Here is a 27,164-nt window from a genome sequence, read left to right on the forward strand (position 1 = left end):
TTACTGACAGTATCACCAAATGAAAAAAAAAAGAAAACAAATGCAGCCATCACATCTAAGGGCAGGCAAGGTGCAATATATGACATTTCTCTTCTTGGGTTCAGATCCACTTTAATGTTCTTTGACTTCAATCCCGTAAGTTACGTATCCAATGTAGGTGAACCCCAGATAGAAAGTCACATTTTCATCCCCATGAGGAACCGATGAATAGTTTAGAGGTAAGACCTCGATCTTCCCTTTTCCGAAAGGGCCCTTTGTGTAGACTTTTCTATTTTCTGTCCATCCATCGACTTTCTTTAGCTTGTCCTGGATTAGTTTTCTATCTTTTAGATCACCGTCAAATCGGAAAGTGCGTTCATTTAATGGATGGTTTAGAAGCCTTTCTATAGCACTTCTGAAAATGAACTTCTGCAGGCCGGTGCCCTTCCCGAGGAAGAAGAGCACGTTTGTTCTTTTCTTACGGACGGGGACGTCCTTAATTCTTTTCTGGTGCAGCTGTTTAGCTTTTTCCATTGCAAAGTTCAGAACATTGCCTTTCTTTATATTTTGTGAGGTTAGAAATCTTTCATCTGGCCAGTAAAGCATGAAAATAAGAAAGTAGGCACTTGCAGGAAATGTTTTTCGCTCATTCAGAAACCGTTGGCTTATCTCCAGCAATTTCTTGAATTCCAAAAGTTTTCTAGAGTCCGGCTGGACACTTCCCAGAGCAATATGGCACATTATGAGGCTAATGAGGTCACCATCATCCAGTCTGTCTTCAGATATGTCTCTAGGGTAGCAGTTGATGATCTTCTCCAAATCTGAAACTGATTGTTCAACGTTTGAATTGGATAACAATGACAGAATGGTTGCCACACTGCTGCCCCCTAGGCTATAAATTGCCATCTTCCTGGCAAATGGATTTTCTTCAGCTGATGCAGAATAGCCTGCCCGGCCTACAGATCTAAAACAATCGGCAAATATTTTTGTCTGCTTAACTAACCAATTCCCGACAAAATCATCCTTCTTGGTTGTCTCCCAGACATCAATTTTATCCCCCTGAAAGCAGCCGACGTCTTCTGAAATCCACTCTAGAGCTTTATACATATTTTGGTACAAACTTTTTAAACGATCGTGTAGCTTTGCCCAAGAGTCCTTTATCTCTTCTGGAATGTATTTTTCATTGAAAAGATATTCCACCAATTCTGCCTTGTCTTTCTTTATGTTTTCAAATAATGTTAGTAGCAGCTCTAGCAGGTTGCATCCAATATCTACTTCCCCCATATATCCAGAGTTATTGATTGTATCTTTGTCATTATTTGCAGCTCTCTGTGCCTCTCTGAAGCTCTCCATTGACTTAAGGCCAAGCTCAATCAGGCTGATTTCATCTACTGAGCTTGGGTTCTCCTTATACTTGTCGTGGTTTGCGGTAAACCATTCCTTGTAGAGGCGTCCTTCAGTGTCCAATATATATGAATCATCCGGCAGCTTTGCTTTGGCGGTTCCCACCCATTTCTGTGCTTCTTCAAATTTAGAATTTTTATAATGGAGTCTGGCAAGTTGTTGTGCAAAATGTGCATCTTTATCAAATTGCTCAAAGGCAACCTGTAGAAGTTCAATGGCCTTCTCAGTGTCTCTTTCCACATTACATACGTGTTCTATTAGTGGGGAAAAGAAACTGTCTACATTGTCACCACGACTTTTCTTGTGTCGCCGGAAAAACAAGTCTTTTATAAATTTTATAAATTCCTGCTGTGCAAATCTGTGGTTGAGAGCAGCAGATTCGTTGAGTAGTTCCAGGGCAATCTTACTCTGAGGGTATGAACGGGTGGAATATTGATTTATAATTTCCTCTGCGATTAGAGGATGTAAAATACGAATGGCAGAAATGAATGTTGATTCATCCCTTAGCTCCATGATCAGTGCTTGTTCACTTAAGCTGTTGAGATCATGATTTTGGCTCAGTCTGTAGTCTTGAGTAACATAAGACTGAATTCCCAGAAGGACTTCACAGTGGGAAAGGGAGATATAAGAATTTTTAACATAATGATTTAGTAATGCTGCGTATCTGATCAGACGAGTTACTGGAGAAGAGTGGTCTAGATCTTCCATCACATTCTTCACAAAGTCTTCCAGGTACTTCTTATTGAACTCTTGACTCATTAAAGTAATGATCAGGTCCTGAGAAGGAAATGTTTCATTGAGTTCTTCAGCTTTGTCTTTGAACAGCAGCTTCTCGTTATCTCTGAGCTTGTGGGTGATGGCGACTGTGTCGATGGGTGAGGCTGAACAAGACTTTTCTGGTGCATTTGAACGTTTACAGGTCAAGAGGATAAAGCAAGTCTTTGCACGTCTCACTTTTTTATGAACCATGACTTCTCGTAAACTGTGTTTTAATTCATCAATGTACTCTTCGGTACAGTCTTCCAGAAGAAGGAGAACTGGCAAACAATTTTCAGTGTCCCTTTCTTCATACTCTCTGAGCTCCACCGCATGTTCACACACCTTTGTAGTTTGGTATCTTGAGTTCACTATGGCACACCGTAAGTTCTTTTTGTTTTTCCAGAGGATCTGCCTGGCCACTGTGCTCCCCCCACTGCCTGGCTGGTGAAAAATGTTGATCCGTGCTACAGGAAGTTTCACGGTGTCTTTATTTAAGATGCCGTTCAGCATGCCCTCAACTTCCTGACAGGCATGGCGCTCAATGAATGCCCCACATTTCGTCTGCTCAGCAAGCCACAAATGTTTCCAGCTAATTTTTCCTCCTCGATAGAAATCACTTTCAAGTGTCTTGGGGTCTATGGCCTTAAGGTTGGTGTTTTCACACTCATTTACACACAAGATGTTTAGGGAGTTCATTTTTTCTTCTTTAGGTGTTGTAAGAACACAAACTCCTTTTGTAGAGACGGGTAACGTTCTGTTGAAGTTTTTTTCTGGAATCATGTCTTGAACTGTAGCGTCAACATGGCTGAGCTTCATGCCAACAACACTTCTTTGGTCAAGTTCTGTTCTGTTACATATCACTTGTGCCAAGCCAGCCCATTGTGTGTAATATTCTTCACACTCTGTGATACAAGTGATGTATTCCATCCCGCTCAATTCCTCATAAAATTCCATCAAGGCTTTAACAATTGGCTTTTCCACAGGGGACAACAGCATGAAGAGCACGATGAAGGATCCTTTCTCAATATTATCACAGATTAAAGAAACGGCTTTCTTAAAGTGCTTCATTTTGTTTTTGATCCAAGATTGCTCATCACATGGTAAATCTTCCCCAAGGAAACTCTTCCGTCCATTACAAAATATCCAGCTTGTGTGCTTGAAGAGCCCCAGATTATTAATAATGTCATCCAGGTTCTTCCCGTACTCACTGGCATAGCTCTTTAAGGAGTATATATTCGTCTGATGGTAATCTTTACACTTGGAGTGTAGCCCACTGATGTCAGACTCTGCATCAAAATCAAAAACACACAACATTTTCAAGTATTTCAAAAAGTTTAAGTGTTGTAGTTGGTTTTTCTCACACCGGTTTGTGATGAGTACATATTGCAGTGTGTCATCGAAGTACTGCTTACCATTTGTTAGCAGGACAGATACTTTCCTACCTAGATTTTCATATCTGCGTGCTTCAGGAACATTGGCCTCCTCAGCTTCCTTTCTCCTCTTATCGGCTTCTTTTAGCCTCAGCATAAATGCATTATAGTCCTCCTCTATTTTAACTGGCTGAGATTTTGTCCCCGCCCTCTCATATATAGTTTTCTTTTCATAAAAAGTCTTATTCTTATGCTCATCAAACTTTGGCAATCTTACTTGAAACATTTTCCCCTCTACAGTGACGGATAGAGACTCAATATCTACTTCCACCACAAACCTTTCCTCTTCCGACCCCACATCAACAACCTCAATAAATTGAGGGCAGCGAATACACATCGCTGCAGCTGTATGTTCACTGGCTTCGGGAAAACTCTTATCCAAATCATTCAATAAATCTGCATACCAGTCTTTATTTCTAATTGGAATACCAACGATCTGTCCATGTGTGAAGCCTTTGTCTTCCACACTGTCCATGATTCCAAAGTGTATGGTTCCATTGGTTCTCATGTTCAGACAGGCGGCAGCAAATCGAAAGGTCTCATATCGTAGTTTTGCTAAAAGTCTTGGCCTATCCAAGTCTGCGGCAATAGAAAATGATTTGTACTCGTGACAAGGAGTGATCAGATCGGCGATGCTCGTCTCAGGGGGAAGTACCTGGTTCTTCACAGATTTGAAGTTTGTATCACGATTATCGAAGGGTCGGAAAATGCTCTGTGTAAAAGCTGTTGGTCTGGCGTTCTCCTTTGAACCCTTGAACCTTTCAGAATCTTTTGCCACAATTTGGTTTTTATCTTCTGGGCTCGTTGTATCTTGGTGGTCCTCAGAAACATTGATGGTTATCTTCTGAGGGAATTTGTCTACTTGGACAGATTTTGTTATTAAATTGCTATCCATTTCTGTGGGCTTGGACTGGGTATCTCTAAGTTTTTCTTGTAGGGTGTTACTATTTCTCTGATCTTCCTCCTCTGTCTTGTGTTTGGCAGATGATGGACTTATGTCTGGGGGATTGATGGAGCTTCTCCCAGGTTCTGGATGAGGTTTGTCCTCCCCCTTTGGTGATTTTCTTTGGATCTCTTTTTCGAAAAGTTTATCTCTTTCTCTGAGTAAAAGTTGTATTTGAAAATATTTCATTCCCATTTTTTCTAGATCACCTTCATTGAGGATTCTTAGCACTGCTCCTGTGGCCTCTTCTTCATGAAGTTTAGTGATATGTTTCCGTTTTAATCCAATTGAAGACAACCAGTTGCTGACATCGTTCTCCGTCCAACATTTCAGAGGTTTGTCACCTTAAATAAAAAATACAATCATTGAGAACTCTGAACATTGGTACTGTATGCTACTATATTATATCATATTCTACTTCTGTAGCGCTACCCCCGGAGGAGCAGCTAAATTATTTTGGACCGGCCTACTAAGTTACCTTGGCGGTGTCTAAGGGTGTAACTGTGAGGCCTCGTACACACGACAGAGTTTCTCGGCAGAATTCGGCGAGAAACTTGGTCAGAGCCGGATTCTGCCGAGAAACTCTGTCGTGTGTACACTTTCGGCCCGATGGAGCCGCCGAGGAACTCGTCGAGAAAATAGAGAACATGTTCTCTATTTTCTCGTTGTTCTATGGGAGCTCTCGGCCCGCCGAGCTCCTCGGCGGCTTCAGGGCTGAACTGGCCGAGGAACTCGATGTGTTTGGCACGTCGAGTTCCTCGGCCGTGTGTACGAGGACTTAGAATAGCAGCAGTGAGGGGAGGTCCAGACATCCAATAAAGAGTTTTCAATGCTTTATTGCCCAGGGCCAAACACGGCCAACATCAACATACATTGGGAAGGTCGATGAAGGAGGAAATAGAAGCATGCGGTATCAGGCCTGGATATAGAACTGAGCACTGCTCTGCATTAAACCGAATGTATACACGTCGCCACTCTGCTCGGAGTGCCCCCGGACAGACCCCTATAATAGGCCTGGCAGCCGGAGTGTCACTCTGAATAGTACTGGGAGGAACAGGCCTCCCACACAGACCTGTCTCTAGGGCCCCCCCACGGGCCAATTTCAATAGAGGACTTAAGGACAGAGAATCCTCCCAGTAAACTTCTTCCCGGATGACAGCAAGCATACCTGTCAGTGGCAGGGCCGTTTGAAGGAATTTGGGGGCCCCCCAAGCAAATTGGACATGGAGGCCCCCCAACCCTCCCCGCACGCAAAGCCTACATGAACCACAGCATAGCGATACAGTTTAAGTTCACCCTCCCCGTGTCCTTACTCCCCTCCCCCCTCAAAATTGTCGCTATTTTTGTTTATAGCACAAAAAAAAAAAAAACGCACAAGTGATCAAATACCACCAAAAGAAAGCTCTATTTGTGTAGAAAAAATTACGTAAATTTTGTTTAGGTACAACGTCACACGACCGCGCAATTGTCAGTTAAATCGATGCAGTGCCGAATAACAAAAAAAAAAAATGATTGAAGTGCATTATTTGTATTATTACATTGTTCTATAAAATAGTTCAACTCACCATAATGCAGAATCCGTGGGAGCCCCAAGTGTGTCACTTGCCACGTCACCTGCCACACATTGCGGATTGTCACTTGCCACGTCACCTGCCACACATTGCGGATTGTGTGGCAGGCGATGTGGCAAGTGACAATCCGCAATGTGTGGCAGGTGACGTGGCAGGTGACAATCCGCAATGTGTGGCAGGTGACAATCCGCAATGTGTGGCAGGTGACAATCCGCAATGTGTGGCAGGTGACAATCCGCAATGTGTGGCAGGTGACAATCCGCAATGTGTGGCAGGTGACAATCCGCAATGTGTGGCAGGTGACAATCCGCAATGTGTGGCAAGTGACAATCTGCAATGTGTGGCAGGTGACAATCCGCAATGTGTGGCAAGTGACAATCCGCAATGTGTGGCAGGTGACAATCCGCATCTGGTGGCAGGTGACGTGGCAAGTGACAATCTGCAATGTGTGGCAGGTGACAATCCGCAATGTGTGGCAAGTGACAATCTGCAATGTGTGGCAGGTGACAATCCGCAATGTGTGGCAGGTGACAATCCGCTATGTGTGGCAGGTGACAATCCGCAATGTGTGGCAGGTGACAATCCGCAATGTGTGGCAGGTGACAATCCGCATCTGGTGGCAGGTGACGTGGCAAGTGACAATCTGCAATGTGTGGCAGGTGACAATCCGCAATGTGTGGCAAGTGACAATCTGCAATGTGTGGCAGGTGACAATCCGCAATGTGTGGCAGGTGACAATCCGCAATGTGTGGCAAGTGACAATCCGCAATGTGTGGCAGGTGACGTGGCAAGTGACAATCCGCAATGTGTGGCAGGTGACGTGGCAAGTGACAATCCGCAATGTGTGGCAGGTGACGTGGCAGGTGACAATCCGCAATGTGTGGCAGGTGACAATCCGCAATGTGTGGCAGGTGACAATCCGCAATGTGTGGCAGGTGACGTGGCAGGTGACAATCTGCAATGTGTGGCAGGTGACGTGGCAAGTGACAATCTGCAATGTGTGGCAGGTGACAATCCGCAATGTGTGGCAAGTGACAATCTGCAATGTGTGGCAGGTGACAATCCGCAATGTGTGGCAGGTGACAATCCGCAATGTGTGGCAAGTGACAATCCGCAATGTGTGGCAGGTGACGTGGCAAGTGACAATCCGCAATGTGTGGCAGGTGACGTGGCAAGTGACAATCCGCAATGTGTGGCAGGTGACGTGGCAGGTGACAATCTGCAATGTGTGGCAGGTGACAATCCGCAATGTGTGGCAGGTGACAATCCGCAATGTGTGGCAGGTGACAATCCGCAATGTGTGGCAGGTGACAATCCGCAATGTGTGGCAGGTGACAATCCGCAATGTGTGGCAGGTGACGTGGCAGGTGACAATCTGCAATGTGTGGCAGGTGACAATCCGCAATGTGTGGCAAGTGACAATCTGCAATGTGTGGCAGGTGACAATCCGCAATGTGTGGCAGGTGACAATCCGCAATGTGTGGCAGGTGACAATCCGCAATGTGTGGCAGGTGACAATCCGCAATGTGTGGCAGGTGACGTGGCAGGTGACAATCCGCAATGTGTGGCAGGTGACAATCCGCAATGTGTGGCAGGTGACAATCCGCAATGTGTGGCAGGTGACAATCCGCAATGTGTGGCAAGTGACAATCCGCAATGTGTGGCAGGTGACAATCCGCAATGTGTGGCAGGTGACAATCCGCAATGTGTGGCAAGTGACAATCCGCAATGTGTGGCAGGTGACAATCCGCAATGTGTGGCAGGTGACAATCCGCAATGTGTGACAAGTGACAATCCGCAATGTGTGGCAGGTGACAATCCGCAATGTGTGGCAAGTGACAATCCGCAATGTGTGGTAGGTGACGTGGCAAGTGACAATCCGCAATGTGTGGCAGGTGACAATCCGCAATGTGTGGCAGGTGACAATCCGCTATGTGTGGCAGGTGACAATCCGCAATGTGTGGCAGGTGACAATCCGCAATGTGTGGCAGGTGACAATCCGCAATGTGTGGCAGGTGACAATCCGCAATGTGTGGCAGGTGACAATCCGCAATGTGTGGCAGGTGACAATCCGCAATGTGTGGCAAGTGACAATCTGCAATGTGTGGCAAGTGACAATCTGCAATGTGTGGCAGGTGACAATCCGCAATGTGTGGCAGGTGACGTGGCAGGTGACAATCTGCAATGTGTGGCAAGTGACAATCCGCAATGTGTGGCAGGTGACAATCCGCAATGTGTGGCAGGTGACAATCCGCAATGTGTGGCAGGTGACGTGGCAGGTGACAATCCGCAATGTGTGGCAGGTGACAATCCGCAATGTGTGGCAGGTGACAATCCGCAATGTGTGGCAAGTGACAATCCGCAATGTGTGGCAAGTGACAATCCGCAATGTGTGGCAGGTGACAATCCGCAATGTGTGGCAGGTGACAATCCGCAATGTGTGGCAAGTGACAATCCGCAATGTGTGGTAGGTGACGTGGCAAGTGACAATCCGCAATGTGTGGCAGGTGACAATCCGCAATGTGTGGCAGGTGACAATCCGCTATGTGTGGCAGGTGACAATCCGCAATGTGTGGCAGGTGACAATCCGCAATGTGTGGCAGGTGACGTGGCAAGTGACAATCCGCAATGTGTGGCAGGTGACGTGGCAGGTGACAATCTGCAATGTGTGGCAGGTGACAATCCGCAATGTGTGGCAGGTGACAATCCGCAATGTGTGGCAGGTGACAATCCGCTATGTGTGGCAGGTGACAATCCGCAATGTGTGGCAGGTGACAATCCGCAATGTGTGGCAGGTGACAATCCGCTATGTGTGGCAGGTGACAATCCGCAATGTGTGGCAGGTGACAATCCGCAATGTGTGGCAGGTGACGTGGCAGGTGACAATCCGCAATGTGTGGCAGGTGACAATCCGCAATGTGTGGCAGGTGACGTGGCAAGTGACAATCTGCAATGTGTGGCAGGTGACAATCCGCAATGTGTGGCAAGTGACAATCCGCAATGTGTGGCAGGTGACGTGGCAAGTGACAATCCGCAATGTGTGGCAGGTGACGTGGCAAGTGACAATCCGCAATGTGTGGCAGGTGACAATCCGCAATGTGTGGCAAGTGACAATCCGCAATGTGTGGCAGGTGACGTGGCAAGTGACAATCCGCAATGTGTGGCAGGTGACGTGGCAAGTGACAATCCGCAATGTGTGGCAGGTGACGTGGCAAGTGACAATCCGCAATGTGTGGCAGGTGACAATCCGCAATGTGTGGCAGGTGACGTGGCAAGTGACAATCCGCAATGTGTGGCAGGTGACGTGGCAGGTGACAATCCGCAATGTGTGGCAGGTGACGTGGCAAGTGACAATCCGCAATGTGTGGCAGGTGACGTGGCAGGTGACAATCTGCAATGTGTGGCAGGTGACAATCCGCAATGTGTGGCAAGTGACAATCCGCAATGTGTGGCAGGTGACAATCCGCAATGTGTGGCAGGTGACAATCCGCAATGTGTGGCAGGTGACAATCCGCAATGTGTGGCAGGTGACAATCCGCAATGTGTGGCAGGTGACGTGGCAGGTGACAATCCGCAATGTGTGGCAGGTGACAATCCGCAATGTGTGGCAGGTGACAATCCGCAATGTGTGGCAGGTGACAATCCGCAATGTGTGGCAAGTGACAATCCGCAATGTGTGGCAGGTGACAATCCGCAATGTGTGGCAGGTGACAATCCGCAATGTGTGGCAAGTGACAATCCGCAATGTGTGGCAGGTGACAATCCGCAATGTGTGGCAGGTGACAATCCGCAATGTGTGACAAGTGACAATCCGCAATGTGTGGCAGGTGACAATCCGCAATGTGTGGCAGGTGACAATCCGCAATGTGTGGCAGGTGACGTGGCAGGTGACAATCTGCAATGTGTGGCAGGTGACAATCCGCAATGTGTGGCAAGTGACAATCTGCAATGTGTGGCAGGTGACAATCCGCAATGTGTGGCAGGTGACAATCCGCAATGTGTGGCAGGTGACAATCCGCAATGTGTGGCAGGTGACAATCCGCAATGTGTGGCAGGTGACGTGGCAGGTGACAATCCGCAATGTGTGGCAGGTGACAATCCGCAATGTGTGGCAGGTGACAATCCGCAATGTGTGGCAGGTGACAATCCGCAATGTGTGGCAGGTGACAATCCGCAATGTGTGGCAAGTGACAATCCGCAATGTGTGGCAGGTGACAATCCGCAATGTGTGGCAGGTGACAATCCGCAATGTGTGGCAGGTGACAATCCGCAATGTGTGACAAGTGACAATCCGCAATGTGTGGCAGGTGACAATCCGCAATGTGTGGCAAGTGACAATCCGCAATGTGTGGTAGGTGACGTGGCAAGTGACAATCCGCAATGTGTGGCAGGTGACAATCCGCAATGTGTGGCAGGTGACAATCCGCTATGTGTGGCAGGTGACAATCCGCAATGTGTGGCAGGTGACAATCCGCAATGTGTGGCAGGTGACAATCCGCAATGTGTGGCAGGTGACAATCCGCAATGTGTGGCAGGTGACAATCCGCAATGTGTGGCAAGTGACAATCTGCAATGTGTGGCAAGTGACAATCTGCAATGTGTGGCAGGTGACAATCCGCAATGTGTGGCAGGTGACGTGGCAGGTGACAATCCGCAATGTGTGGCAGGTGACAATCCGCAATGTGTGGCAGGTGACAATCCGCAATGTGTGGCAAGTGACAATCCGCAATGTGTGGCAAGTGACAATCCGCAATGTGTGGCAGGTGACAATCCGCAATGTGTGGCAGGTGACAATCCGCAATGTGTGGCAAGTGACAATCCGCAATGTGTGGTAGGTGACGTGGCAAGTGACAATCCGCAATGTGTGGCAGGTGACAATCCGCAATGTGTGGCAGGTGACAATCCGCTATGTGTGGCAGGTGACAATCCGCAATGTGTGGCAGGTGACAATCCGCAATGTGTGGCAGGTGACGTGGCAAGTGACAATCCGCAATGTGTGGCAGGTGACGTGGCAGGTGACAATCTGCAATGTGTGGCAGGTGACAATCCGCAATGTGTGGCAGGTGACAATCCGCAATGTGTGGCAGGTGACAATCCGCTATGTGTGGCAGGTGACAATCCGCAATGTGTGGCAGGTGACAATCCGCAATGTGTGGCAGGTGACGTGGCAAGTGACAATCCGCAATGTGTGGCAGGTGACGTGGCAGGTGACAATCCGCAATGTGTGGCAGGTGACAATCCGCAATGTGTGGCAGGTGACGTGGCAAGTGACAATCTGCAATGTGTGGCAGGTGACAATCCGCAATGTGTGGCAAGTGACAATCCGCAATGTGTGGCAGGTGACGTGGCAAGTGACAATCCGCAATGTGTGGCAGGTGACGTGGCAAGTGACAATCCGCAATGTGTGGCAGGTGACAATCCGCAATGTGTGGCAAGTGACAATCCGCAATGTGTGGCAGGTGACGTGGCAAGTGACAATCCGCAATGTGTGGCAGGTGACGTGGCAAGTGACAATCCGCAATGTGTGGCAGGTGACGTGGCAAGTGACAATCCGCAATGTGTGGCAGGTGACAATCCGCAATGTGTGGCAGGTGACGTGGCAAGTGACAATCCGCAATGTGTGGCAGGTGACGTGGCAGGTGACAATCCGCAATGTGTGGCAGGTGACGTGGCAAGTGACAATCCGCAATGTGTGGCAGGTGACGTGGCAGGTGACAATCCGCAATGTGTGGCAGGTGACAATCCGCAATGTGTGGCAGGTGACGTGGCAAGTGACAATCCGCAATGTGTGGCAAGTGACAATCCGCAATGTGTGGCAGGTGACGTGGCAAGTGACAATCCGCAATGTGTGGCAGGTGACGTGGCAAGTGACAATCCGCAATGTGTGGCAGGTGACGTGGCAAGTGACAATCCGCAATGTGTGGCAGGTGACGTGGCAAGTGACAATCCGCAATGTGTGGCAGGTGACGTGGCAAGTGACAATCCGCAATGTGTGGCAGGTGACAATCCGCAATGTGTGGCAGGTGACAATCCGCAATGTGTGGCAGGTGACAATCCGCAATGTGTGGCAGGTGACGTGGCAGGTGACAATCTGCAATGTGTGGCAGGTGACAATCCGCAATGTGTGGCAAGTGACAATCCGCAATGTGTGGCAGGTGACAATCCGCAATGTGTGGCAGGTGACAATCCGCAATGTGTGGCAGGTGACAATCCGCAATGTGTGGCAGGTGACGTGGCAGGTGACAATCCGCAATGTGTGGCAAGTGACAATCCGCAATGTGTGGCAGGTGACGTGGCAAGTGACAATCCGCAATGTGTGGCAGGTGACGTGGCAGGTGACAATCCGCAATGTGTGGCAGGTGACGTGGCAAGTGACAATCCGCAATGTGTGGCAGGTGACGTGGCAGGTGACAATCTGCAATGTGTGGCAGGTGACAATCCGCAATGTGTGGCAAGTGACAATCCGCAATGTGTGGCAGGTGACGTGGCAAGTGACAATCCGCAATGTGTGGCAGGTGACGTGGCAGGTGACAATCCGCAATGTGTGGCAGGTGACAATCCGCAATGTGTGGCAGGTGACGTGGCAAGTGACAATCCGCAATGTGTGGCAAGTGACAATCCGCAATGTGTGGCAGGTGACGTGGCAAGTGACAATCCGCAATGTGTGGCAGGTGACGTGGCAAGTGACAATCCGCAATGTGTGGCAGGTGACGTGGCAAGTGACAATCCGCAATGTGTGGCAGGTGACGTGGCAAGTGACAATCCGCAATGTGTGGCAGGTGACGTGGCAAGTGACAATCCGCAATGTGTGGCAGGTGACAATCCGCAATGTGTGGCAGGTGACAATCCGCAATGTGTGGCAGGTGACGTGGCAGGTGACAATCTGCAATGTGTGGCAGGTGACAATCCGCAATGTGTGGCAAGTGACAATCCGCAATGTGTGGCAGGTGACAATCCGCAATGTGTGGCAGGTGACAATCCGCAATGTGTGGCAGGTGACAATCCGCAATGTGTGGCAGGTGACAATCCGCAATGTGTGGCAGGTGACGTGGCAGGTGACAATCCGCAATGTGTGGCAAGTGACAATCCGCAATGTGTGGCAGGTGACGTGGCAAGTGACAATCCGCAATGTGTGGCAGGTGACAATCCGCAATGTGTGGCAGGTGACGTGGCAAGTGACAATCCGCAATGTGTGGCAGGTGACGTGGCAGGTGACAATCCGCAATGTGTGGCAGGTGACAATCCGCAATGTGTGGCAGGTGACGTGGCAAGTGACAATCTGCAATGTGTGGCAGGTGACAATCCGCAATGTGTGGCAAGTGACAATCCGCAATGTGTGGCAGGTGACGTGGCAAGTGACAATCCGCAATGTGTGGCAGGTGACGTGGCAAGTGACAATCCGCAATGTGTGGCAGGTGACAATCCGCAATGTGTGGCAAGTGACAATCCGCAATGTGTGGCAGGTGACGTGGCAAGTGACAATCCGCAATGTGTGGCAGGTGACGTGGCAAGTGACAATCCGCAATGTGTGGCAGGTGACGTGGCAAGTGACAATCCGCAATGTGTGGCAGGTGACAATCCGCAATGTGTGGCAGGTGACGTGGCAAGTGACAATCCGCAATGTGTGGCAGGTGACGTGGCAGGTGACAATCCGCAATGTGTGGCAGGTGACGTGGCAAGTGACAATCCGCAATGTGTGGCAGGTGACGTGGCAGGTGACAATCCGCAATGTGTGGCAGGTGACAATCCGCAATGTGTGGCAGGTGACGTGGCAAGTGACAATCCGCAATGTGTGGCAAGTGACAATCCGCAATGTGTGGCAGGTGACGTGGCAAGTGACAATCCGCAATGTGTGGCAGGTGACGTGGCAAGTGACAATCCGCAATGTGTGGCAGGTGACGTGGCAAGTGACAATCCGCAATGTGTGGCAGGTGACGTGGCAAGTGACAATCCGCAATGTGTGGCAGGTGACGTGGCAAGTGACAATCCGCAATGTGTGGCAGGTGACAATCCGCAATGTGTGGCAGGTGACAATCCGCAATGTGTGGCAGGTGACAATCCGCAATGTGTGGCAGGTGACGTGGCAGGTGACAATCTGCAATGTGTGGCAGGTGACAATCCGCAATGTGTGGCAAGTGACAATCCGCAATGTGTGGCAGGTGACAATCCGCAATGTGTGGCAGGTGACAATCCGCAATGTGTGGCAGGTGACAATCCGCAATGTGTGGCAGGTGACGTGGCAGGTGACAATCCGCAATGTGTGGCAAGTGACAATCCGCAATGTGTGGCAGGTGACGTGGCAAGTGACAATCCGCAATGTGTGGCAGGTGACGTGGCAGGTGACAATCCGCAATGTGTGGCAGGTGACGTGGCAAGTGACAATCCGCAATGTGTGGCAGGTGACGTGGCAGGTGACAATCTGCAATGTGTGGCAGGTGACAATCCGCAATGTGTGGCAAGTGACAATCCGCAATGTGTGGCAAGTGACAATCCGCAATGTGTGGCAGGTGACGTGGCAGGTGACAATCCGCAATGTGTGGCAGGTGACAATCCGCAATGTGTGGCAGGTGACGTGGCAAGTGACAATCCGCAATGTGTGGCAAGTGACAATCCGCAATGTGTGGCAGGTGACGTGGCAAGTGACAATCCGCAATGTGTGGCAGGTGACGTGGCAAGTGACAATCCGCAATGTGTGGCAGGTGACGTGGCAAGTGACAATCCGCAATGTGTGGCAGGTGACGTGGCAAGTGACAATCCGCAATGTGTGGCAGGTGACGTGGCAAGTGACAATCCGCAATGTGTGGCAGGTGACAATCCGCAATGTGTGGCAGGTGACAATCCGCAATGTGTGGCAGGTGACGTGGCAGGTGACAATCTGCAATGTGTGGCAGGTGACAATCCGCAATGTGTGGCAAGTGACAATCCGCAATGTGTGGCAGGTGACAATCCGCAATGTGTGGCAGGTGACAATCCGCAATGTGTGGCAGGTGACAATCCGCAATGTGTGGCAGGTGACAATCCGCAATGTGTGGCAGGTGACGTGGCAGGTGACAATCCGCAATGTGTGGCAAGTGACAATCCGCAATGTGTGGCAGGTGACGTGGCAAGTGACAATCCGCAATGTGTGGCAGGTGACAATCCGCAATGTGTGGCAGGTGACGTGGCAAGTGACAATCCGCAATGTGTGGCAGGTGACGTGGCAAGTGACAATCCGCAATGTGTGGCAGGTGACGTGGCAAGTGACACACTCGGGGCTCCCACGGATTCTGCATTATGGTGAGTTGAACTATTTTATAGAACAATGTAATAATACAAATATTGCGCTTCAATCATTTTTTTTTTGTTGTGATTCGGCACTGCATCGATTTAACTGACATTTGCGCAGTCGTGCGACGTGGCTCCCAAACAAAATTGGCGTCCTTTTTCCCCACAAATAGAGATTTCTTTTGGTGGTATTTGATCACCTCGGCGGTTTTTATTTTTTGCGCTATAAACAAAAAAAGAGCGACAATTTAAAATATATATATATTTTTTTTTACTTGTTGCTATAATAAATAGTTTTAAAAACATATTTTTTTCTCAGTTAAGGCCAAAACGTATTTTTCAACGTATTTTTGTATAAAAAAAAAAAAATCGCAATAAGCGACTGGTTTGCGCAAAAGTTATAGCGCCTACAAAATAGGAGACAGAATTATGATTTTTTTTTTTATTATTTTTTTTTTTACTAGTAATGGCGGCGATCTGCGATTTTTATTGGGACTGCGATATTGCGGCGGACGTATCGGACACTTTTGACACATTTTTGGCACCAGTCACATTTATACAGCGATCAGTGCTATAAAAATGCACTGATTACTGTATACATGTGACTGGCATTGAAGGGGTAACACTAGGGGGTGAGGAAGGGGTTAAATGTGTATCCTGGGTGTGTTCTAACTGTGTGGGGTGGGGGGTGACTGGGGGAGGTGACCGATGCTGTGTCTCTATGTACAAGGGACACAGATCGGTCTCCTCTCCCTGACAGGACGTGGAGCTCTGTGTTTACACCCCATCATTACACACAGAGCTCCACGTCCCTGCTGTGTCACCGACGATCGCGTGTACCCGGCGGACATCGCGGCCGTCAGGTACTCACATTGGCTTCCCAGCGATGCGCCGGGCACAGTGTTTACCCCCCCAGAGGCGCGCGCGGGTAATGCACTTTAAATGACGTCCAAAGATGTCCACTTGCCACTTCAGACCCGCGCTATACACAAAAGACGTCCACAGCGCGGATCTCAAGTGGTTAGACGCGGCTGAACGGGCCACTGACATCACAGCGGATCGGAGGAACGTGTCTGTAAATTTACACTCAATGAAATCCTTTCTTCTTTCTGCAGAGGGAATAAACGTCTCCTCACCTCTGATAGGACAACCTGCTGGACGGGTAAGGCCCCTTTCTCATTGGTGGCCCCAATCGGACCATCCATCTATTGCCCTCTATGGAGCTGCGGGTGTCAAGAGAGACGTGTCCGTTGGCATCTGATCCTATCTGCTAAAAAACACAAACGGGATCCATTCCCCATCTGTTTATTGAATGGGATGACCAATCGGGTGAAAGCAGACAGGCGGTCCATTTACTGACCTCCGACTGCCCACAGAGGACAGTGCGCTGTGTCTGCAGACAGACGGACAAACCATCCGCCTCTTCATCTGGGGGGAGTGTGAAAGGGGTCCAACCACCCGCCTCTTCATCTGGGATCAGCGGACACATTCCCCACTGAGCAGGCGGGCTTCGGGGGGAGTGTGAAAGGGGTCCAACCACCCGCCTCTTCATCTGGGGGGAGTGTGAAAGGGGTCCAACCATCCGCCTCTTCATCTGGGGGGAGTGTGAAAGGGGTCCAACCATCCGCCTCTTCATCTGGGGGGAGTGTGAAAGGGGTCCAACCACCAGCCTCTTCATCTGGGGGGAGTGTGAAAGGGGTCCAACCACCAGCCTCTTCATCTGGGGGGAGTGTGAAAGGGGTCCAACCACCCGCCTCTTCATCTGGGGGGAGTGTGAAAGGGGTCCAACCACCAGCCTCTTCATCTGGGGGGAGTGTGAAAGGGGTCCAACCATCCGCCTCTTCATCTGGGGGGAGTGTGAAAGGGGTCCAACCACCCGCCTCTTCATCTGGGGGGAGTGTGAAAGGGGTCCAACCACCCGCCTCTTCATCTGGGGGGAGTGTGAAAGGGGTCCAACCACCCGCCTCTTCATCTGGGGGGAGTGTGAAAGGGGTCCAACCATCCGCCTCTTCATCTGGGGGGAGTGTGAAAGGGGTCCAACCACCCGCCTCTTCATCTGGGGGGAGTGTGAAAGGGGTCCAACCACCCGCCTCTTCATCTGGGGGGAGTGTGAAAGGGGTCCAACCATCCGCCTCTTCATCTGGGGGGAGTGTGAAAGGGGTCCAACCACCCGCCTCTTCATCTGGGGGGAGTGTGAAAGGGGTCCAACCACCCGCCTCTTCATCTGGGGGGAGTGTGAAAGGGGTCCAACCATCCGCCTCTTCATCTGGGGGGAGTGTGAAAGGGGTCCAACCATCCGCCTCTTCATCTGGGATCAGCGGACACATTCCCCACTGAGCAGGCGGGCTTCGGGGGGAGTGTGAAAGGGGTCCAACCATCCGCCTCTTCATCTGGGATCAGCGGACACATTCCCCACTGAGCAGGCGGGGGGGGGGGCATGGAGTGTGAAAGGGGTCCAACCATCCGCCTCTTCATCTGGGATCAGCGGACACATTCCCCACTGAGCAGGCGGGGGGGGGGGCATGGAGTGTGAAAGGGGTCCAACCATCCGCCTCTTCATCTGGGATCAGCGGACACATTCTCCACTGAGCAGGCGGGCTTCGGGGGGAGTGTGAAAGGGGTCCAACCATCCGCCTCTTCATCTGGGATCAGCGGACACATTCCCCACTGAGCAGGCGGGGGGGGGGGGCATGGAGTGTGAAAGGGGTCCAACCATCCGCCTCTTCATCTGGGATCAGCGGACACATTCCCCACTGAGCAGGCGGGGGGGGGGCATGGAGTGTGAAAGGGGTCCAACCATCCGCCTCTTCATCTGGGATCAGCGGACACATTCCCCACTGAGCAGGCGGGGGGGGGGGGCATGGAGTGTGAAAGGGGTCCAACCATCCGCCTCTTCATCTGGGATCAGCGGACACATTCTCCACTGAGCAGGCGGGCTTCGGGGGGAGTGTGAAAGGGGTCCAACCATCCGCCTCTTCATCTGGGATCAGCGGACACATTCCCCACTGAGCAGGCGGGGGGGGGGGGCATGGAGTGTGAAAGGGGTCCAACCATCCGCCTCTTCATCTGGGATCAGCGGACACATTCCCCACTGAGCAGGCGGGGGGGGGGGGCATGGAGTGTGAAAGGGGTCCAACCATCCGCCTCTTCATCTGGGATCAGCGGACACATTCCCCACTGAGCAGGCGGGGGGGGGGGGCATGGAGTGTGAAAGGGGTCCAACCATCCGCCTCTTCATCTGGGATCAGCGGATACATTCCCCACTGAGCAGGCGGGCTTCGGGGGGAGTGTGAAAGGGGTGCAAGCAGCGTGTATTACTGGGTGCTTTGTGTAAGTGACTGCAGGATTCTCTGAGTTCTACAGAAACACCAAATTCCTTGTAGATGTGAATTGTCTCCTTTTTACACTTGAAGAGGATCTACAGGAGAAGAAACCCGCGCCGGAGATTCTGCGAGACGCTTCCATTATGTCCTTTCCCCCGAGCATCCAGAACACATTATCACTACACATTATCACTACACTTCTATAGTTCTGGTAATGTAAATGCGTTTCTTTTTTTGGTTGAATTTAAAACATCCACACACAGCGTTCCCCAAATTATAGGAATAAAAATAAAATATTCTCTGCGACTTACCCATTTTTATCTGTGGAAATCATCCACGCTTCTCTATATCATCTGCAACAATAAAAACAAAACACGTTATTATACCGAATAGAAGGCAATCAAACATTTACAAAAGCATTTAAGGTGGATATATATATATACACACATTATCTCACAAAAGTAAGTACACCCCTCACATTTTTGTAAATATATTATTCATTCATTTCTTGTATCTTTTCATGTGACAACACTGAAGGAATTACACTTTGTATCTACAATGTTGTGTAGTGAGTGTACAGGGGGGGGGGGGGGGAGGAGTGTACACAGGGGGGGGGGTACACAGGGTGGGGGGTATCTACAATGTTGTGTAGTGAGTGTACAGGGGGGGGAGGGGTGTACACAGGGGAGGGGGAGGGGTGTACAGGGGTGGGGGAGGGGTGTACACAGGGGAGGGGGAGGGGTGTACACAGGGGAGGGGTGTACAGGGGAGGGGGAGGGGTGTACACAGGGGAGGGGGAGGGGTGTACACAGGGGAGGGGGAGGGGTGTACACAGGGGGGGAGGGGTGTACACAGGGGGGGAGGAGTGTACAGCTTGTATAACAAATAACACAACACACAGCCAATAATGTCTAAACCGCTGGCAACAAAAATCAGGACACCCCTAAGTGAAAATCTCCAAATTTGGGCCCAATTGGCCATTTTCCCTCCCGGTGTCATGTGACTGGTTAGTGTTATAAAGTCTCAGGTGTGCTGCCGGCATTGCTGCAGAGGTTGAAGCAGGGCCGTCTTCATGGCATCACGGGCCCCTGGGCAAAGCAATGCTCTGGGGCCCCTACCATGATGACAGGTAAACAATACAAAAATCTCCTGCGCTCCGGTGTTTTCCCTGAAGGGTGATGTAGTCCAATCCGAGGGTAAGGTCTAGAGTCCTCCTCAGAACCACGGGCGTTCATGTGCCTAGGAGGGGGAGGGGGAATTCGCATATCTAGCTAATTTGCATACTCGACGGGGAATTCGACGGAAGCGCCACCTAGCGGTCAAAAAAAAAATGCAGTTTAGATCCGATGGCATAAGAGACTTACGCCTGTCACATCTAATGGAAATCTATGCGTAACTGATTCTAAGAATCCGGCGCAGAGATACGACGGGTCAGATTAGGACTTACGACGGCGCACATGGCGCTGCGCCGTCCTAAGTCCTCTGAGAATCCGGTCACAGTGTCATTTCTTCAGTCACATGAAAAGACGTCACTTTTGTCAGATACGGAACATTTATAATACGCGGGAATTTTCAGCGCGAGACAAAGAGAATAGAAGAAGATAGAAGATATATTCTACGGGCAAAAAGTGCGAATGCGGCTGAAATGTAGGCGAGTACAAATCACTGCGCAGGAGGGAGGGGAGGAGCAAAAACAGTGGCCCAGATTCATAGAACCATAGGTTACACAGCGCAATTGCTTACTTGCGCCGGCGTAACAAATGCTCCTGATTCGGGAACCTCGTTACGCCGACTGCAGCCTAAAATCTGCGCGGTATAAGGCTCTTATGCCCGCATATCTTAGGCTGCGTTCATGTGTTGGCCGCTAGGTGGCGTTCCCGTTGTGCTCAGTGTATAGTATGCAAATTGCATACTAACGCCGATTCACAATGTTGCGCGAGCCCTGCGTACGCAAGTTACGTCATTTCCGTACGGCGACTTTAGCGTAAGGCTGCCCCTTCTAATAGTAGGGGCAGCCTTACGCTAAAGTATACCCGTCGTTCCCGCGTCGTAAAATTTGAATTTCACGTTGTTTGTGTAAGTGATTCGTGAATGGCGCTGGACGCCATTCACGTTCACTTTGAAGCAAATGACGTCCTTGCGACGTCATTTGCCGCAATGCACGTCAGGAAAGTTTCCCGACGGAGCATGCGCTCTACACTCGGCGCGGGAGCTCGCCTAATTTAAATGATTCCCGCCCCCTGCGGGATCATTTAAATTGCGCGTGCTTACACCGGGCAATTTTGCCGGCGCGCCCTCGCAATTTACGGAGCTACTGCTCCGTGAATCGAGGGCAGCGGCGCAAATTTGCGGGGGCGCAGGGAAAAATCGTTGCCCTGTGCCTCCGTAATTTATGCGCAATTCTTACTGAATCCGGGCCAATGGAAATAAGAAGTCCGCGTAGGAGACGCAATAAAGTGCCTGGAAAGGTGAAATCATCAATGGTAATGAACACAAGTGTGACAAAGGAATGCTGGAATGGACACAGCAAGGGATCCGGAAAATCCCATGGAGTTCATAAAACGGGTGTGGTCTATTTTCTCACCTTAGAAAGGGAATCGGTGCTTCGAGTCTCCGGTGTCGTGTCACCGATCGCTCCCTATCGCAGAATGCAGCCCAAGTCACGTGGCGGCTGTGTGGATATCAGCTGTAGCCTGCGCTGGGCTTCACAAAAATGGCGGCTCCCGGACGGACCAGAGACAGCGGCGCTGAATGACACTGCGCATACCCAAGTGAAAGCTAAATCAGAGGACGTACCCACGTGACCGGAAGTGACGTCAGCCCGTCCCGGAGTCCGTGGTGATGCTTTACCCGCCCCCTGGATTGTTTTTTTTTAGCTTTTACTTGTAAGTGCAGTTTTATTCCATTAAAGAAGACTTTGTATTACACTTCATTTTCACTTTATTTACTCTGAATCCCGGGGCCGGAAGCTCATTATCTCCTTTGTGCTGAGTGATTGATGATTATCTGAATCAGACATCTCCTCCAGCCAGGTAGCTCTGAGGGTTGGTAGTCAGTCAGGTAGGTGGCTCTGAGGGTTGGTAGTCAGTCAGGTAGGTGGGTCTGAGGGTTGGTAGTCAGCCAGGTAGGTGGCTCTGAGGGTTGGTAGTCAGTCAGGTAGGTGGCTCTGAGGGTTGGTAGTCAGCCAGTGACCCCATGGAGATTTTGGAGTTGCAGGTTCAAGGCTCGGTGTCTCTTTATTTATTTTCAGCAGATTAATACCTGAACTATGAGAAGGAACACCTTGGTGTCTGAGTGCAGGTGATGGCTCAGAGAGTAAGGACTCAGACTGGTGTGATGAAGGCTGTGGGTTCAAATCCCTCTGGTGGAGGTTGGTGAGTTCCAGGGGTTGTGCAGTGCCTGAGTTCCCCCTGTTGGTGGAGGAGGGTAGTGGGGCATATTTGAAGCCCTCTACTATATCCTACCAGTAGGGGGCTCAGGTAATGTGTTGTACCTGAGGGGCCCCTATATATTGGGGAATGGTTGCAAGACAAAATTAAATTTTTGCTAAGTAGAAGAGTTTGTAATGGGCTGAGTGATTGATGATTATCTGAATCAGACTTCTCCTCCAGCCAGGTAGGTGGCTCTGAGGGTTGGTAGTCAGCCAGGTAGGTGGCTCAGAGGGTTGGTAGCCAGTGACCCCCATAGAGATTTTGGAGTCGCAGGTTCAAGGCTCGGTGTCTCTTTATTTATTTGCAGCAGATTAATACCTGAACTATGAGAAGGAACACCTTGGTGTCTGAGTGCAGGTGATGGCTCAGAGAGTAAGGACTCAGACTGGTGTGATGAAGGCTGTGGGTTCAAATCCCTCTGGAGGAGGTTGGTGAGTTCCAGGGGCTGTGCAGTGCCTGAGTTCCCCCTGTTGGTGGAGGAGGGTAGTGGGGAATGTTTAAAGCCCACTACTATATCCCACCAGTAGGGGGCTCAGGTACTGTGTTGTACCTGAGGGGGCCCTATATATTGGGGAATGGTTGTAAGACAAAAGTAAAATTTTTTGCTAAGTACAAGAGTTTGTAATGGGCTGCCCCGGTAAGACAGCCCATTCTATTTATATATGTTGCAGTGATGTCACAGACCATGGACGGAAGAAGCGTGATGTCCACAACCTAAGGCGATGCCACACATGTTACAGGCCGGTGGGGACCTGGGACTGGAGCAGACTGGTGGGTTGTCCATGGCCTCCAAGCTTTCCCTCAGGGATTTGAGCATGGGGGGGTCTGCAGGATATGAATGGGGGGTCTGCAGGATATGAATGGGGGGTCTGCAGGATATGAATGGGGGGTCTGCAGGATATGAATGGGGGGTCTGCAGGATATGAATGCGGGTCTACGGTCCTTCCATCACTGAGTGATTCTCATCCGCCCAACTCACTCAGAGATATGAACTCGAGTCAATGCCGCCTCTGTCCGTGATTCCTTCCACCCAATCCACTCAGAGACGTGACCTGGGGACTACGGGGTTTGATCTCACGTCCATGGCGCCCTGGTTGCTGCTCTTATCCACTGAGCTACTCGCCTCTGCTCAGTGACTTGTGTGTTGGTTCTACTATTTCAAGAATAAAAGTCATAAAAGAGGAAAAAATTCCAAGAAGTAGCTGAGATTTGATCCTGAACCTCTGAGGTCATTGCTGGGCCTCCAGTCACAGAGCTCCTCCCCTGAGGGACTTCCGCCCGGATCACTCAGATACAAGCTGGGGACTGCGCCCTCCTGTCACCATGCTCCTCCCCTGAGGGAGTTCCGCCCGGATCACTCAGGGGCCCCAGCTTTGGTTGTATGGGCCCTTCATCACATTCTCCTTCTCTGAGCCATTCATGTCCGTCCAATCCGCTCCGGGATTCGAACTCGGGTCGTCACCGCCCTGATCACCGTCCTTATCCACTGAGCTACTCACCTCTGCTCACCTACCTCCCCCTTCCTTCTCCTATTTCAGGAGGACACAGGGAACCCTCCGTACCAAAGATAGAGACCCGGCCGGGAGATCACCAACCTGCTCACCTACCTCCCCCTTCCTTCTCCTATTTCAGGGAACCCTCCGTACCAAAGATAGAGACCCGGCCGGGAGATCACCAACCTGCTCACCTACCTCCCCCTTCCTTCTCCTATTTCAGGGAACCCTCCGTACCAAAGACAGAGACCCGGCCGGGAGATCACCAACCTGCTCACCTACCTCCCCCTTCCTTCTCCTATTTCAGGAGGACACAGGGAACCCTCCGTACCAAAGATAGAGACCCGGCCGGGAGATCACCAACCTGCTCACCTACCTCCCCCTTCCTTCTCCTATTACAGGAGGACACAGGGAACCCTCCGTACCAAAGATAGAGACCCGGCCAGGAGATCACCAACCTGCTCACCTACCTCCCCCTTCCTTCTCCTATTTCAGGGAACCCTCCGTACCAAAGATAGAGACCCGGCCGGGAGATCACCAACCTGCTCACCTACCTCCCCCTTCCTTCTCCTATTTCAGGAGGACACAGGGAACCCTCCGTACCAAAGATAGAGACCCGGCCGGGAGATCACCAACCTGCTCACCTACCTCCCCCTTCCTTCTCCTATTTCAGGGAACCCTCCGTACCAAAGATAGAGACCCGGCCGGGAGATCACCAACCTGCTCACCTACCTCCCCCTTCCTTCTCCTATTTCAGGGAACCCTCCGTACCAAAGATAGAGACCCGGCCGGGAGATCACCAACCTGCTTGTGGCTCACCGACTTCTTACACGACCCGACCCCCGCATTGGTCTGGGGCCCGGGGTTCAAATCCCACCGCTGGCTGATTTATTTCCATGGTCTGGTGCAGCCTTTCCTATATTCCTAATAAATATAAGCCCCTCCCCCAGGGCGGTATATTCCTAATATATATAAGAAGCCCCTCCCCCAGGGTGGTATATTCCTAATAAATATAAGAAGCCCCTCCCCCAGGGCGGTATATTCCTAATAAATAAATATAAGAAGCCCCTCCTCCTCCCCGTGGTGTACATTGATAATATATATAAAGTAAGGGTCGCCCCCACCTTCCCTGGTATATATTGGGGGGGGGGGGATCCTTTTTCAAACTCAGTAATTCCGTTTTCTCCGACATGTTGATATTTTATCTTTCACTTGGATATTATAAGTTGCATGAAATAAATACAGCTGGATAAAACAAAAACTGTGTCTGTCTTCATTTCATGCTGCAAAGCAACAAAATGTGATAAATTTCAATAGAAGTGAATGTTTTTTTATATCCATTGTAGATCTCCGTCACTCTGCCGCCCCCTTGTGGATATACACTGGCGGTGCTCCTCTATATTACCATATACTCATCACCGTCACTCTGCTGCCCCCTTGTGGATATACACTGGCGGTGCTCCTCTATATTACCATATACTCATCACCGTCACTCTGCTGCCCCCTTGTGGATATACACTGGCGGTGCTCCCCCTATATTACCATATACTCATCACCGTCACTCTGCTGCCCCCTTGTGGATATACACTGGCGGTGCTCCTCTATATTACCATATACTCATCACCGTCACTCTGCTGCCCCCTTGTGGATATACACTGGCGGTGCTCCTCTATATTACCATATACTCATCACCGTCACTCTGCTGCCCCCTTGTGGATATACACTGGCGGTGCTCCCCCTATATTACCATATACTCATCACCGTCACTCTGCTGCCCCCTTGTGGATATACACTGGCGGTGCTCCTCTATATTACCATATACTCATCACCGTCACTCTGCTGCCCCCTTGTGGATATACACTGGCGGTGCTCCTCCTATATTACCATATACTCATCACCGTCACTCTGCTGCCCCCTTGTGGATATACACTGGCGGTGCTCCCCTATATTACCATATACTCATCACCGTCACTCTGCTGCCCCCTTGTGGATATACACTGGCGGTGCTCCTCTATATTACCATATACTCATCACCGTCACTCTGCTGCCCCCTTGTGGATATACACTGGCGGTGCTCCCCTATATTACCATATACTCATCACCGTCACTCTGCTGCCCCCTTGTGGATATACACTGGCGGTGCTCCTCTATATTACCATATACTCATCACCGTCACTCTGCCCCCCCCTTGTGGATATACACTGGCGGTGCTCCTCTATATTACCATATACTCATCTCCGTCACTCTGCTGCCCCCTTGTGGATACACACTGGCGGTGCACCTCCTATATTACCATATACTCATCACCGTCACTCTGCCGCCCCCTTGTGGATATACACTGGCGGTGCTCCTCTATATTACCATATACTCATCACCGTCACTCTGCTGCCCCCTTGTGGATATACACTGGCGGTGCTCCTCTATATTACCATATACTCATCACCGTCACTCTGCTGCCCCCTTGTGGATATACACTGGCGGTGCTCCTCTATATTACCATATACTCATCACCGTCACTCTGCTGCCCCCTTGTGGATATACACTGGCGGTGCTCCTCTATATTACCATATACTCATCACCGTCACTCTGCTGCCCCCTTGTGGATATACACTGGCGGTGCTCCTCTATATTACCATATACTCATCACCGTCACTCTGCTGCCCCCTTGTGGATATACACTGGCGGTGCTCCTCTATATTACCATATACTCATCACCGTCACTCTGCTGCCCCCTTGTGGATATACACTGGCGGTGCTCCTCTATATTACCATATACTCATCACCGTCACTCTGCCGCCCCCTTGTGGATATACACTGGCGGTGCTCCTCTATATTACCATATACTCATCACCGTCACTCTGCCGCCCCCTTGTGGATATACACTGGCGGTGCTCCTCTATATTACCATATACTCATCACCGTCACTCTGCCGCCCCCTTGTGGATATACACTGGCGGTGCTCCTCTATATTACCATATACTCATCACCGTCACTCTGCTGCCCCCTTGTGGATATACACTGGCGGTGCTCCTCTATATTACCATATACTCATCACCGTCACTCTGCTGCCCCCTTGTGGATATACACTGGCGGTGCTCCTCTATATTACCATATACTCATCACCGTCACTCTGCTGCCCCCTTGTGGATATACACTGGCGGTGCTCCTCTATATTACCATATACTCATCACCGTCACTCTGCTGCCCCCTTGTGGATATACACTGGCGGTGCTCCTCTATATTACCATATACTCATCACCGTCACTCTGCTGCCCCCTTGTGGATATACACTGGCGGTGCTCCTCTATATTACCATATACTCATCACCGTCACTCTGCTGCCCCCTTGTGGATATACACTGGCGGTGCTCCTCTATATTACCATATACTCATCACCGTCACTCTGCTGCCCCCTTGTGGATATACACTGGCGGTGCTCCTCCCTATATTACCATATACTCATCACCGTCACTCTGCCGCCCCCTTGTGGATATACACTGGCGGTGCTCCTCTATATTACCATATACTCATCACCGTCACTCTGCTGCCCCCTTGTGGATATACACTG

The 27,164-nt window shown here is 50.5% G+C and overlaps 1 protein-coding gene across 1 annotated transcript; it reads right to left on the reverse strand.

The window, feature by feature from the left end:
- Positions 1-3: 3 nt before the first annotated feature.
- LOC120919417 (sterile alpha motif domain-containing protein 9-like) lies at positions 4-21,424 on the reverse strand. Its single transcript, XM_040331581.1, has 3 exons — positions 21,258-21,424; positions 18,985-19,026; positions 4-4,859 (listed from the first exon to the last, which is right to left on the reverse strand). The coding sequence occupies exons 2-3, from the start codon at positions 18,986-18,988 to the stop codon at positions 112-114; spliced, it is 4,752 nt and encodes a 1,583-aa protein (XP_040187515.1). The 5' UTR covers positions 18,989-19,026; positions 21,258-21,424; the 3' UTR covers positions 4-111.
- Between the last annotated feature and the right edge of the window lie 5,740 nt (positions 21,425-27,164).

The sequence above is a fragment of the Rana temporaria genome, chromosome 12 (genome assembly GCF_905171775.1).
Source record: "Rana temporaria chromosome 12, aRanTem1.1, whole genome shotgun sequence".
Classification (NCBI taxonomy): Eukaryota; Metazoa; Chordata; class Amphibia; order Anura; family Ranidae; genus Rana; species Rana temporaria.